General features: G+C 34.0%; 1 protein-coding gene across 8 annotated transcripts in view; it reads right to left on the bottom strand.

Moving 5' to 3' along the window:
• The window catches only part of LOC127649107 (receptor-type tyrosine-protein phosphatase mu-like), a 338,123-nt gene that overhangs the window by 99,178 nt on the left and 222,973 nt on the right, over window positions 1–15,972 (bottom strand). For all 8 annotated transcript variants that reach the window (XM_052134042.1, XM_052134043.1, XM_052134044.1 and 5 more), the window contains exon 15: window positions 10,364–10,499. In XM_052134042.1, coding sequence (XP_051990002.1) covers window positions 10,364–10,499 — 136 coding nt within the window. The remainder of the gene's footprint in view (window positions 1–10,363; window positions 10,500–15,972) is intronic.

Genomic DNA, 15,972 nt, shown 5'->3' with positions numbered 1-15,972 from the left:
TATAACGATACGAGTAATTTTATATAACGACGAGTAATTTTAATTTTATATAACGATACGAGTAATTTTATATAATGACGAGTAATTTTATATCATGATACGAGTAATTTTATATAACGACGAGTAATTTTATATCATGATACGAGTAATTTTATATAACGACGAGTAATTTTATATAACGACGAGTAATTTTATATAACGATACGAGTAATTTTATATAACGACGAGTAATTTTATATCATGATACGAGTAATTTTATATCATGATACGAGTATTTTATATCACGATACGAGTAATTTTATATAACGACGAGTAATTTTATATCATGATACGAGTAATTTTATATCATGATACGAGTATTTTATATAACGACGAGTAATTTTATATCATGATACGAGTAATTTTATATCACAATACAAGTCATTTTATATAACGATACGAGTAATTTTATATCACAATACAAGTCATTTTATATAACGACGAGTAATTTTATATCACGATATGAGTAATTTTATATCACAATACAAGTCATTTTATATAACGATACGAGTAATTTTATATCACAATACAAGTCATTTTATATAACGATACAAGTAATTTTATATCACGATACGAGTAATTTTATATCATGATACGAGTAATTTTATATCATGATACGAGTATTTTATATAACGACGAGTAATTTTATATCACGATACGAGTAATTTTATATCATGATACGAGTAATTTTATATCATGATACGAGTATTTTATATAACGACGAGTAATTTTATATCACGATACGAGTAATTTTATATCACAAGTCATTTTATATAACGACGAGTAATTTTATATCACAATACAAGTCATTTTATATAACGATATGAGTAATTTTATATCACAATACAAGTCATTTTATATAACGATATGAGTAATTTTATATCACAATACAAGTCATTTTATATAACGACGAGTAATTTTATATCACAATACAAGTCATTTTATATAACGACGAGTAATTTTATATCACAATACAAGTCATTTTATATAACGATACAAGTCATTTTATATAACGACGAGTAATTTTATATCACAATACAAGTCATTTTATATAACGATACAAGTAATTTTATATCACAATACAAGTCATTTTATATAACGACGAGTAATTTTATATGACAATACAAGTCATTTTATGTAACGATACAAGTAATTTTATATCACAATACAAGTAATTTTATATAACGACGAGTAATTTTATATCACAATACAAGTCATTTTATATAACGATAAAAGTAATTTTATATCAAAATACAAGTCATTTTATATAACGATATGAGTAATTTTATATCACAATACAAGTCATTTTATATAACGATATGAGTAATTTTATATCACAATACAAGTCATTTTATATAACGATACAAGTAATTTTATATCACAATACAAGTCATTTTATATAATGATACAAGTAATTTTATATCACAATACAAGTCATTTTATATAACGACGAGTAATTTTATATCACGATACAAGTCATTTTATATAACGATACGAGTAATTTTATATCACAATACAAGTCATTTTATATAACGATACGAGTAATTTTATATCACAATACAAGTCATTTTATATAGCGATACGAGTAATTTTATATCACAATACAAGTCATTTTATATAACGATACGAGTAATTTTATATCACAATACAAGTCATTTTATATAACGACGAGTAATTTTATATCACAATACAAGTCATTTTATATAACGATACGAGTAATTTTATATCACAATACAAGTCATTTTATATAACGATACAAGTAATTTTATATCACAATACAAGTCATTTTATATAACGATACAAGTAATTTTATATCACGATACAAGTAATTTTATATCACAATACAAGTCATTTTATATAACGACGAGTAATTTTATATCACGATACGAGTAATTTTATATCACGATACAAGTAATTTTATATAACGAAGAGTAATTTTATATCACGATATGAGTCATTTTATATAACGACGAGTAATTTAATATCATGATACAAGTAATTTTATATCACAATACAAGTCATTTTATATAACGACGAGTAATTTTATATCACGATACGAGTAATTTTATATAACGATACAAGTAATTTTATATAACGATACAAGTAATTTTATATCATGATACAAGTAATTTTATATAATGATGAGTAATTTTATATCACAATACAAGTCATTTTATATAACGACAAGTAATTTAATATAACGATACGAGTAATTTTATATAACGACGAGTAATTTTATATAACGATACAAGTAATTTTATATCACGATACAAGTAATTTTATATAACGATGAGTAATTTTATATAATGATACAAGTAATTTTATATCACGATACAAGTAATTTTATATAACGATGAGTAATTTTATATAATGATACAAGTAATTTTATATAACGATGAGTAATTTTATATAACGATACAAGTAATATTATATCACGATACAAGTCATTTTATATAATGACGAGTAATTTTATATAATGATACGAGTAATTTTATATCACGATACAAGTAATTTTATATAATGATGAGTAATTTTATATCACGATACAAGTAATTTTATATAACGACAAGTAATTTTATATAACGATACGAGTAATTTTATATAACGACAAGTAATTTTATATAACGATACAAGTAATTTCATATCACGATAGGAGTAATTTTATATAACGATACAAGTAATTTTATATAACGACGAGTAATTTTATATAACGATAAGAGTAATTTTATATAATGACGAGTAATGTTATATCACGATACGAGTAATTTCATATCACGATACGAGTAATTTTATATCACGATAAAAGTAATTTTATATAACGATACAAGTAAATTTATATAACGACAAGTAATGTTATATCACGATACGAGTAATTTCATATCATGATAAAAGTAAATTTATATCACGATAAAAGTAATTTCATATCACGATACGAGTAATTTTATATCATGATAAAAGTAATTTTATATCACGATACGAGTAATTTTATATCATGATAAAAGTAATTTTATATCACGATAAAAGTAATTTCATATCACGATACGAGTAATTTTATATCACGATAAAAGTAATTTTATATAACGATACAAGTAAATTTATATAACGACGAGTAATGTTACATCACGATACGAGTAATTTTATATCATGATAAAAGTAATTTTATATCACGATACGAGTAATTTCATATCATGATAAAAGTAATTTTATATCACGATAATAGTAATTTCATATCACGATACGAGTAATTTTATATCACGATAAAAGTAATTTTATATAACGATACAAGTAAATTTATATAACGACGAGTAATTTTATATAACGATACAAGTAAATTTATATAACGACGAGTAATGTTATATCACGATACGAGTAATTTTATATCATGATAAAAGTTATTTTATATCACGATAAAAGTAATTTCATATCACGATACGAGTAATTTTATATCACGATAAATGTAATTTCATATCATGATACGAGTAATTTCATATCACGATACGAGTAATTTTATATCACGATAAAAGTAATTTCATATCACGATACGAGTAATTTTATATCACGATAAAAGTAATTTCATATCACGATACGAGTAATTTTATATCACGATAAAAGTAATTTCATATCACGATACGAGTAATTTAGTATCACGATAAAAGTAATTTTATATCATGATACGAGTAATTTTATATCACGATAAAAGTAATTTTGTATCACGATAAAAGTAATTTCATATCACGATATGAGTAATTTTATATCACGATAAAAGTAATTTTATATAATGATACAAGTAAATTTATATAACGACGAGTAATGTTATATCACGATACGAGTAATTTTATATCATGATAAAAGTAATTTTATATCACGATACGAGTAATTTTATATCATGATAAAAGTAATTTTATATCACGATAAAAGTCATTTCAGATCACGATACGAGTAATTTTATATCACGATAAAAGTACTTTTATATAACGATACAAGTAATTTTATATAACGATGATTAATTTTATATAACGATACAAGTAAATTTATATAACGACGAGTAATGTTATATCACGATACGAGTAATTTTATATCATGATAAAAGTAATTTTATATCACGATAAAAGTAATTTCATATCACGATACGAGTAATTTCATATCACGATACGAGTAATTTTATATCACGATAAAAGTAATTTCATATCACGATACGAGTAATTTTATATCACGATAAAAGTCATTTCATATCACGATACGAGTAATTTAGTATCACGATAAAAGTAACTTTATATCATGATACGAGTAATTTTATGTCATGATAAAAGTAATTTTGTATCACGATAAAAGTAATTTCATATCACGATACGAGTAATTTTATATCACGATAAAAGTAATTTCATATCACGATACGAGTAATTTAGTATCATGATAAAAGTAATTTTATATCATGATACGAGTAATTTTATATCACGATAAAAGTAATTTCATATCACGATACGAGTAATTTTATATCACGATAAAAGTAATTTCATATCACGATACGAGTAATTTAGTATCACGATAAAAGTAATTTTATATCATGATACGAGTAATTTTATATCACGATAAAAGTAATTTCATATCACGATACGAGTAATTTTATATCACGATAAAAGTAATTTCATATCACGATACGAGTAATTTTATATCACGATAAAAGTAATTTCATATCACGATACGAGTAATTTAGTATCACGATAAAAGTAATTTTATATCATGATACGAGTAATTTCATATCACGATACGAGTAATTTTATATCACGATAAAAGTAATTTCATATCACGATACGAGTAATTTTATATCACGATAAAAGTAATTTCATATCACGATACGAGTAATTTTATATCACGATAAAAGTAATTTCATATCACGATACGAGTAATTTAGTATCACGATAAAAGTAATTTTATATCATGATACGAGTAATTTTATATCACGATAAATGTAATTTTGTATCACGATAAAAGTAATTTCATATCACGATATGAGTAATTTTATATCACGATAAAAGTAATTTTATATAATGATACAAGTAAATTTATATAACGATCGAGTAATGTTATATCACGATCACAGTAATTTTATATCATGATAAAAGTAATTTTATATCACGATACTGAGTAATTTTATATCATGATAAAAGTAATTTTATATCACGATAAAAGTCATTTCAGATCACGATACGAGTAATTTTATATCACGATAAAAGTACTTTTATATAACGATACAAGTAAATTTATATAACGATGATTAATTTTATATAACGATACAAGTAAATTTATATAACGACGAGTAATGTTATATCACGATACGAGTAATTTTATATCATGATAAAAGTAATTTTATATCACGATAAAAGTAATTTCATATCACGATACGAGTAATTTCATATCACGATACGAGTAATTTTATATCACGATAAAAGTCATTTCATATCACGATACGAGTAATTTAGTATCACGATAAAAGTAACTTTATATCATGATACGAGTAATTTTATGTCATGATAAAAGTAATTTTGTATCACGATAAAAGTAATTTCATATCACGATACGAGTAATTTTATATCACGATAAAAGTAATTTCATATCACGATACGAGTAATTTAGTATCATGATAAAAGTAATTTTCTATCATGATACGAGTAATTTTATATCACGATAAAAGTAATTTCATATCACGATCACGAGTAATTTTAGTATCACGATAAAAGTAATTTCATATCACGATACGAGTAATTTAGTATCACGATAAAAGTAATTTTATATCATGATACGAGTAATTTTATATCACGATAAAAGTAATTTCATATCACGATACGAGTAATTTTATATCACGATAAAAGTAATTTCATATCACGATACGAGTAATTTTATATCATGATAAAAGTAATTTTATATCATGATACGAGTAATTTTATATCATGATAAAAGTAATTTTGTATCACAATAAAAGTAACTTTATATCATGATACGAGTAATTTTATATAACGACGAGTAATTTTATAATTTTATTATTCATTTATTACATTTTTAGGGGTCAAGTCCCGATGGGGCGAAAGAATGTTAATAGCTATTGAACAGTGAGTCGTAGAAACTACATTTTTATATTTCCGCCATTTTGAATTTTCTGAAAAACTAACTTTTGTTAACTTGTCCTAGGCTGTTTGTCTGATTGACCTTCATCATCTAGAGGCACTCGCAACAAAAAGCTATTCACAGAATTTTTATAAACGTACCGTTTTCACTTCAACAAATTAGCAGAACAACGCACAAAATTTAACTTGAGGCTGTATCTCCGAAATGCTTTGAGGGATTGGGACAAAACTACATTTCATCACCATTAGACCCTGAGGTAACCTGCAGCGGTTTGGCACACTGCCCCCTACTGGTCAATAGATATGATAAAAAGCATATTTTTGCTTATAACTTCTGAACAGTTTGTCTTAAAATAATCAAATTGGTTTCATTAGATTCAGTGGGGTATTGCGAGTGATGAAAATGTCCTATATCGGCCATTTTTTATTCATTTATAAAATGCTGTATTTTAAGAACGACTTGCCATATCATTCCGAAACTCGGTATGTGTCTTTGGAAGAACACACAAAATTGAACTTGAGGCTGTGCCTCTGCAACGCATTGGGGTAAAACTTGGTATGTGTCATCAGCATTAGGCCCTGAGGTTACCTGCCGCATTTTGGCATATTGCCCCCTACTGGTCAAGAGATATTTACATTTATGTATTTGGCAGACGCTTTTATCCAAAGTGACTTAAGAGCACTTATTACAGGGACAATCCCCCCGGAGCAACCTGGAGTTAAGTGTCTTACTCAAGGACACAATGGTGGTGACCAGCAACCTTCTGATTACCAGTTTACCAGTTATGTGCTTTTGACCACTACACCACCACCACTCCGATATAAAACTGGAAAGCAGTTTCAGAACAGTGTCACATACTGGACAAAAATTCTAAAAACTAGCTATTTTTAGTTAATTTTTAAATAAATCTGTTTTTTGTTTTTATGATTGAAAGTTTACATTTTCTAACTGCTCATACACTGTTCATCGCACTCTAAACAAAAACATGTCACAAAGCTTCTTTTGCTGCTCATGGTGCTGATAATGGGCTTGATCCCGGTATCGCTGCTTGCAGCTATATTTATTATTATTATTGTTGTTATTATAATGATTATTGTTATAACTTTCCTCAGGAAACTTAACATCTCAAAGCAATGCAAAAATCTAATAAAATATAAATAAACAAATTATCCATAAATAAACCCTTAATTAGGCTCTTGTGTTTTTAGTGTCTGTTTTGTTTCCTGATTTCAAACATCACTGGAACAGAATTCTAGAAAGGGGTTGTGTGCTCTTGAATGAGTAACGGGTGTGAGCTGCGCTCTTGAATGAGTAACGGTTGTGAGCTGCGCTCTTGAATGAGTAACGGGTGTGAGCTGCGCTCTTGAATGAGTAACGGGTGTGAGCTGCGCTCTTGAATGAGTAACGGGTGTGAGCTGCGCTCTTGAATGAGTAACGGGTGTGAGCTGCGCTCTTGAATGAGTAACGGGTGTGAGCTGCGCTCGTGAATGAGTAACGGGTGTGAGCTGCGCTCTTGAATGAGTAACGGTGTGAGCTGCGCTCTTGAATGAGTAACGGGTGTGAGCTGCGCTCTTGAATGAGTAACGGTGTGAGCTGCGCTCTTGAATGAGTAACGGGTGTGAGCTGCGCTCTTGAATGAGTAACGGGTGTGAGCTGCGCTCTTGAATGAGTAACGGCTGTGAGCTGCGCTCTTGAATGAGTAACGGGCGTGAGCTGCGCTCTTGAATGAGTAACGGGCGTGAGCTGCGCTCTTGAATGAGTAACGGGCGTGAGCTGCGCTCTTGAATGAGTAACGGGCGTGAGCTGCGCTCTTGAATGAGTAACGGGCGTGAGCTGCGCTCTTGAATGAGTAACGGGCGTGAGCTGCGCTCTTGAATGAGTAACGGGTGTGAGCTGCGCTCTTGAATGAGTAACGGGTGTGATCTGCGCTCTTGAATGAGTAACGGGTGTGAGCTGCGCTCTTGAATGAGTAACGGGTGTGAGCTGCGCTCTTGAATGAGTAACGGGTGTGAGCTGCGCTCTTGAATGAGTAACGGTGTGAGCTGCGCTCTTGAATGAGTAACGGGTGTGAGCTGAAGTTATGATATATTATACTGAAGTACAGTTAGCGTTACTATAGGACATTCAAGGGTGTTCATGAAGAGTTCTGTGCTGAATTCAAATGGTGTCCGTGTCTCGTGTCGTTCTTCTCACAGAGCGATTAAGGGCTCAAACCCGTCTGTAAGGTACGTTAGTCAAGGTCGTGACTCCGACTGTCTAATGGACGCTGCTAATCCAGATACTTCTGATGCGTCGCGAGACTTCAGTTCAGCATCAGATGAGCCGCAGCACAAATGCATCCCGTATAAATGAGAACTGGTAGCTAATATTCCGAGTCAAGATAAACGTTTTTACATTTTGAAGACGAACTTGACGATCGATTTGATACGCCCCCGTTGAGAACTCCTGATGGAAGCAGGTATTTTTGATTAATTATTAATTTTTGGGCACAAAACATGTCCTGGAAAAAGGACGTTTATGGAAAAAGTGTTTGTGTGTGTGTGTTTGTGTGTAAGTGTGAGTGTGTGTATGTGTGTGTGAGAGTGTGTGTTTGTGTGTAAGTGTGCATGCGTGTGTATGTGTGAGCGCGTGTGTGTGTGTGAGAGAGTGTGTGTTTGTGTGTGTGTGTGTTTGTGTGTGAGAGCATGTGTGTTTGTGTGTAAGTGATTGTTTGTGTGTAAGTGATTGTTTGTGTGTGAGTGTGTGTGTTTGTGTGTGTGTGTGAGTGAGAGTGTGCATTCCGGCCTTCATAGGTGCTCGCTAACAGCACTTGTCCCTACAGTCTGTTAAGGCTAAATGGGGGATCTTTATCTTTGTGTGCGTGTGCGTGTGTGAGAGTGTGTGTGTGTGTGTGAGTGTGAGGGAGTGTGTTTATCTGTGTGTGTGTGTTTGTTTGTGTGTGTGTGTTTGTTTGTGTGTGTTTGTGAGTGTGTGTGTGTATGTGTGTTTGTGAGTGTGTGTGTTTGTGTGAGTGTGTGTGTGTGTTTGTGAGTGTGTTTGTGTGTGTGTGTTTGTTAGTGTGTGTGTGTGTGAGTGTGAGTGTGTGAGTGTTTGTATGTGTTTGTGTGTGTGTGTGTGTTTGTACACGTGTGTGTGTGTGTGTGTGTGTGTGTTTGTACACGTGTGTGTGTGTGTGAGTGTGTGTGTGTGAGTGTGTAGGAGTTGGAAGTTTGCTGTTGTTGACTCCAGAGGGTCGCGCGAGCAGCTAATGTAAACTAGCCTTGAGCTAGCGCTTTCCTCCAGATCCCAAGAGCTTTCAGGAGATTCTCATCTCTCTCTGTATTTCTGTTTGACAAACAATTACTCAGCGACTGCCGTTCACAGCTCATCTGTTGTGTATCATGTTTTATACGATTTAGAGAGATCCTTCTTCATATGCAAAACATACTTTATTTAAACAGCATCTGTCCTCGTTTTCTCGACAAAATATCTAAACATCCTTTACTAGATACAAGCTATATTGTTTTTGTCTTAAACCTAAACCTCAAACAAACAAACAAAACATAACCTTGATTCAAAAAATATTCTCTAATATTGTATGTTGATTTAAGGGAACACTAAATGAGATATTTTAACCAGAAAACAATGCAAAAAATCTGAATAAGAATATTATTTCTGCAGTATTCAATACATCTTTTTTCAGTCTGTTATAAAGCATTTAATTGGGGCTTATCAACATAATTCGATTAATAATTTAGTGTCGCATACACAATGCGGATGGAGTCGGATGAAAGGTCAGGCTGGAATCGGAAAGGAAATCTATTATTAATAGCTGCAGTCAAACTCCAGACAAACCTCAAGATGTGATTGGCTCTCGGTAGAAAACAAAGACTCCTGATGTGACTGTGGATGAGACGGCGAGTTACTAGACAGATAATACATCAATAAGACACATTTTGTCTTGTAAATATGAACTGAAAACTTCCTTATTTGACCTCGAGTGGCTCATTGCTTTTAAAACAGCACCAATGCAAAATATTACATTTATAATAATAATAATCACAAACAATTCTTCCGCCAATCTGTATTTAAGTGATGTGCGGTCACAGCTGGGTTAATATCGGCTAATTTATGACAGCTTTGAAAGTGGCTCATCTAATCAGAATTGTCAGAACTGTCTGTTTTGTCACTTCCTGTTTTGTCTGTGTGTCCAGGAACTTACCGTTTCTTCATGAGGAGCACCACACCGAGCAAGATGATGACGAAGAGCAGTATTCCAGCGATGACTCCTGCGATCTTCACCGTGTGATCGGTCTGTTTCTCCGGCTCCACGGCGTTGGGTTTGTGTGTCGCCGCCCCTGGGGTCAACCAAAGGTCATATGTTATACAGATGTCTTTTCCTTGATGTCTGCTAGCTCTGAGGTGCTAGTGTACTCCTGGCAGTACAAGCAGAGATCAGTCGTATCAGTAAAAGAGCCCTTTAGAGGACGGGGCAGGAATTTGTTCTCTGAAATAGTTTCGCTAAGTTTGCGTTCCCTTGTAATTTGTTTTGCCTGCTGTCGCAATATATTTACCATAGTTTTACTATAATAACATTGTTTTAACCTTAATATTCATTATACTAACTATGATAATAAAAATCATTAACTTAACTTACTTTTCATCGTTACTAGAATATTACTATAGTAAAATAAAAAATAAAAAATCCATAAAAAATAAATACAAATAAAATAATACTAAAAAAAAAACGGTTATCCTTAAACAATCATATTTACTACAATAGTACTAAAAACTATGTTATTACGGTCTACAATATTTGTAGCACTTTTTTACAATGTTACATTTTTTACATTAGTAACTGCATTAGGTATCATTAACTAACAATGAACAAATAATTACTCAACGACTGACATTTACAGCACAAATTTGTTGTTTATAACATTTTTAAGAGAGATTCTTATCATTCGTCCAATGTAAAACACAGTTTTTTCTAACAATATTTTTCCTTGTTTTCTAGTAAAAATATCTAAACATCCTTAAATAGATACATTTACTTGAAAAGCTAAATTGTTTTTGGTTTATTTTTCATGTCTTAAACATATACATCAAACAAACAAACAAAAAATAACTTAATTCAATAAATATTCTCTGATATTGTATCTTGATTTAAGGGGAACGCAAAACTATTGCGAGGGAACGGAAAACTATAGTGAGGGAACGCAAAACTATTGCGAGGGAACTCAAAACTATTGAGAGGGAACTCAAAACTATTGCGAGGGAACGGAAAACTATTGCTAGGGAACGGAAAACTATTGCGAGGGAACTCAAAACTATTGAGAGGAAAGCAAAACTATTGAGAGGGAACTCAAAACTAATGCTAGGGAACTCAAAACTATTGCAAGGGAACGGAAAACTATTGCTAGGGAACGGAAAACTATTGAGAGGGAACTCAAAACTATTGCTAGGGAACGGAAAACTATTGCTAGGGAAAGCAAAAATATTGAGAGGGAACGGAAAACTATTGCGAGGGAACGGAAAACTATTGCTAGGGAAAGCAAAAATATTGAGAGGGAACGGAAAACTATTGAGAGGGAACGGAAAACTATTGCTAGGGAAAGCAAAGCTATTGAGAGGGAACGGAAAACTATTGCGAGGGAAAGCAAAACTATTGCGAGGGAACTCAAAACTATTGCTAGGGAACGGAAAACTATTGCTAGGGAAAGCAAAACTATTGCGAGGGAACTCAAAACTATTGCTAGGGAAAGCAAAACTATTGCGAGGGAACTCAAAACTATTGCTAGGGAACGGAAAACTATTGCTAGGGAAAGCAAAAATATTGAGAGGGAACGGAAAACTATTGCGAGGGAACAGAAAACTATTGCTAGGGAAAGCAAAACTATTGCGAGGGAACGGAAAACTATTGCTAGGGAAAGCAAAACTATTGAGAGGGAACGGAAAACTATCGCGAGGGAACTCAAAACTATTGCGAGGGAACTCAAAACTATTGCCGTTCGAGGGAAAGCAAAACTATTGAGAGGGAACGGAAAACTATTGCTAGGGAACGGAAAACTATTGCTAGGGAACGGAAAACTATTGCGAGGGAACTCAAAACTATTGCGAGGGAATGCAAAACTATTGAGAGGGAACGGAAAACTATTGCTAGGGAACGGAAAACTATTGCGAGGGAACTGAAAACTATTGCGAGGGCACTCAAAACTATTGAGAGGGAACTCAAAACTATTGAGAGGGAACTCAAAACTATTGCGAGGGAACTCAAAACTATTGAGAGGGAACGCAAAACTATTGCGAGGGAACTCAAAACTATTGAGAGGGTACGGAAAACTATTGCGAGGGAACTCAAAACTATTGCGAGGGAACGCAAAACTATTGCGAGGGAACGGAAAACTATTGCTAGGGAAAGCAAAACTATTGAGAGGGAACGGAAAACTATTGCTAGGGAACTCAAAACTATTGCGAGGGAACGCAAAACTATTGCGAGGGAATGGAAAACTATTACTAGGGAAAGCAAAACTATTGCTAGGGAACTCAAAACTATTGGGAGGGAACGCAAAACTATTGCGAGGGAACGGAAAACTATTACTAGGGAAAGCAAAACTATTGAGAGGGAACGCAAAACTATTGCTAGGGAAAGCAAATCTATTGAGAGGGAACGGAAAACTATTGTGAGGGAACTCAAAACTATTGCGAGGGAACGCAAAACTATTGAGAGAGAACGGAAAACTATTGCTAGGGAACGGAAAACTATTGCGAGGGAACTCAAAACTATTGCGACGGAACGGAAAACTATTGCTAGGGAACGGAAAACTATTGCTAGGGAAAGCAAAACTATTGCGAGGGAACTCAAAACTATTGAGAGGGAACTCAAAACTATTGCGAGGGAACGGAAAACTATTGCTAGGGAACGGAAAACTATTGCGAGGGAACTCAAAACTATTGCGAGGGAAAGCAAAACTATTGAGAGGGAACTCAAAACTAATGCTAGGGAACTCAAAACTATTGCGAGGGAACGGAAAACTATTGCTAGGGAAAGCAAAACTATTGAGAGGGAACGGAAAACTATCGCGAGGGAACTCAAAACTATTGCGAGGGAACGGAAAACTATTGCCGTTCGAGGGAAAGCAAAACTATTGAGAGGGAACGGAAAACTATTGCTAGGGAACGGAAAACTATTGCTAGGGAACGGAAAACTATTGCGAGGGAACTCAAAACTATTGCGAGGGAATGCAAAACTATTGAGATGGAACGGAAAACTATTGCTAGGGAACGGAAAACTATTGTGAGGGAACTGAAAACTATTGCGAGGGCACTCAAAACTATTGAGAGGGAACTCAAAACTATTGAGAGGGAACGCAAAACTATTGCGAGGGAACTCAAAACTATTGCGAGGGAACTCAAAACTATTGAGAGGGAACGCAAAACTATTGCGAGGGTACGGAAAACTATTGCGAGGGAACTCAAAACTATTGCGAGGGAACGCAAAACTATTGCGAGGGAACGGAAAACTATTGCTAGGGAAAGCAAAACTATTGAGAGGGAACGGAAAACTATTGCGAGGGAACTCAAAACTATTGCGAGGGAACGCAAAACTATTGCGAGGGAACGGAAAACTATTGCTAGGGAAAGCAAAACTATTGAGAGGGAACGGAAAACTATTGCTAGGGAACTCAAAACTATTATGAGGAACGCAAAACTATTAGCGAGGAATGGAAAACTATTACTAGGAAAGCAAAACTATTGCTAGGGAACTCAAAACTATTGCGAGGGAACGCAAAACTATTGCGAGGGAACGGAAAACTATTACTAGGGAAAGCAAAACTATTGAGAGGGAACGGAAAACTATTGCTAGGGAAAGCAAAACTATTGAGAGGGAACGGAAAACTATTGTGAGGGAACTCAAAACTATTGCGAGGGAACGCAAAACTATTGAGAGAGAACGGAAAACTATTGCTAGGGAACGGAAAACTATTGCGAGGGAACTCAAAACTATTGCGAGGGAACTCAAAACTATTGCTAGGGAACGGAAAACTATTGCTAGGGAAAGCAAAACTATTGCGAGGGAACGGAAAACTATTACTAGGGAAAGCAAAACTATTGAGAGGGAACGGAAAACTATTGCTAGGGAAAGCAAAACTATTGAGAGGGAACGGAAAACTATTGCTAGGGAACGGAAAACTATTGCGAGGGAACTCAAAACTATTGCGAGGGAACGGAAAACTATTACTAGGGAAAGCAAAACTATTGCTAGGGAACGCAAAACTATTGCGAGGGAACGGAAAACTATTACTAGGGAAAGCAAAACTATTGCTAGGGAACTCAAAACTATTGCTAGGGAACGGAAAACTATTACTAGGGAAAGCAAAACTATTGCTAGGGAACGCAAAACTATTGCGAGGGAACTCAAAACTAATGCTAGGGAACGGAAAACTATTACTAGGGAAAGCAAAACTATTGCTAGGGAACTCAAAACTATTGCGAGGGAACGGAAAACTATTACTAGGGAAAGCAAAACTATTGCTAGGGAACTCAAAACTATTGCGAGGGAACGCAAAACTATTGCGAGGGAACGGAAAACTATTACTAGGGAAAGCAAAACTATTGAGAGGGAACGGAAAACTATTGCTAGGGAAAGCAAAACTATTGAGAGGGAACGGAAAACTATTGCGAGGGAAAGCAAAACTATTGAGAGGGAACAGAAAACTATTGCTAGGGAACGGAAAACTATTGCTAGGGAACGGAAAACTATTGCGAGGGAACTCAAAACTATTGCGAGGGAACGCAAAACTATTGAGAGGGAACTCAAAACTATTGCTAGGGAACTCAAAACTATTGCTAGGGAACGGAAAACTATTACTAGGGAAAGCAAAACTATTGCTAGGGAACTCAAAACTATTGCGAGGGAACGCAAAACTATTGCGAGGGAACGGAAAACTATTACTAGGGAAAGCAAAACTATTGAGAGGGAACGGAAAACTATTGCTAGGGAAAGTAAAACTATTGAGAGGGAACGGAAAACTATTGCGAGGGAACTCAAAACTATTGCGAGGGAACGCAAAACTATTGAGAGAGAACGGAAAACTATTGCTAGGGAACGGAAAACTATTGCGAGGGAACGGAAAACTATTGCGAGGGAACGGAAAACTATTGCTAGGTAAAGCAAAACTATTGCGAGGGAACGGAAAACTATTGCTAGGGAACGGAAAACTATTGCTAGGGAACTCAAAACTATTGAGAGGGAACGGAAAACTATTGCGAGGGAACTCAAAACTATTGCGAGGGAACGGAAAACTATTGCGAGGGAACTCAAAACTATTGCGAGGGAACTCAAAACTATTGAGAGGGAACGGAAAACTATTGCGAGGGAACGGAAAACTATTGCGAGGGAACTCAAAACTATTGCGAGGGAACTCAAAACTATTGCGAGGGAACGCAAAACTATTGCGAGGGAACGGAAAACTATTGCTAGGGAACGCAAAACTATTGCGAGGGAACGGAAAACTATTGCTAGGGAAAGCAAAACTATTGACAGGGAACGGAAAACTATTGCGAGGGAACGCAAAACTATTGCCTGTCTTCTAAGGGGCTCCATAGGATTCTGTTGATATATACAGATGTGCTGTAACTTTGTATTTGCAGTATGGACACACAGCGTATGACAAACGCTACTTAGAAGCGCCGGTCCCTGCTGATCAGTTCGATAATGATTTTAGTGTGTGTGCTAGCAGTCCAGCAGTGATCGGCTCAAAGACTTTCTGTCCTCTCCTGTAGATAACTGTGTGTGTGTGTGTGTGTGTGTTGTGAACTCAGTCACCT

Source organism: Xyrauchen texanus, chromosome 9 (genome assembly GCF_025860055.1).
Source record: "Xyrauchen texanus isolate HMW12.3.18 chromosome 9, RBS_HiC_50CHRs, whole genome shotgun sequence".
NCBI classification, from domain to species: domain Eukaryota; kingdom Metazoa; phylum Chordata; class Actinopteri; order Cypriniformes; family Catostomidae; genus Xyrauchen; species Xyrauchen texanus.
Note: the sequence above shows the minus strand (reverse complement) of the source record. Positions and strands in the feature narration are given on the sequence as shown.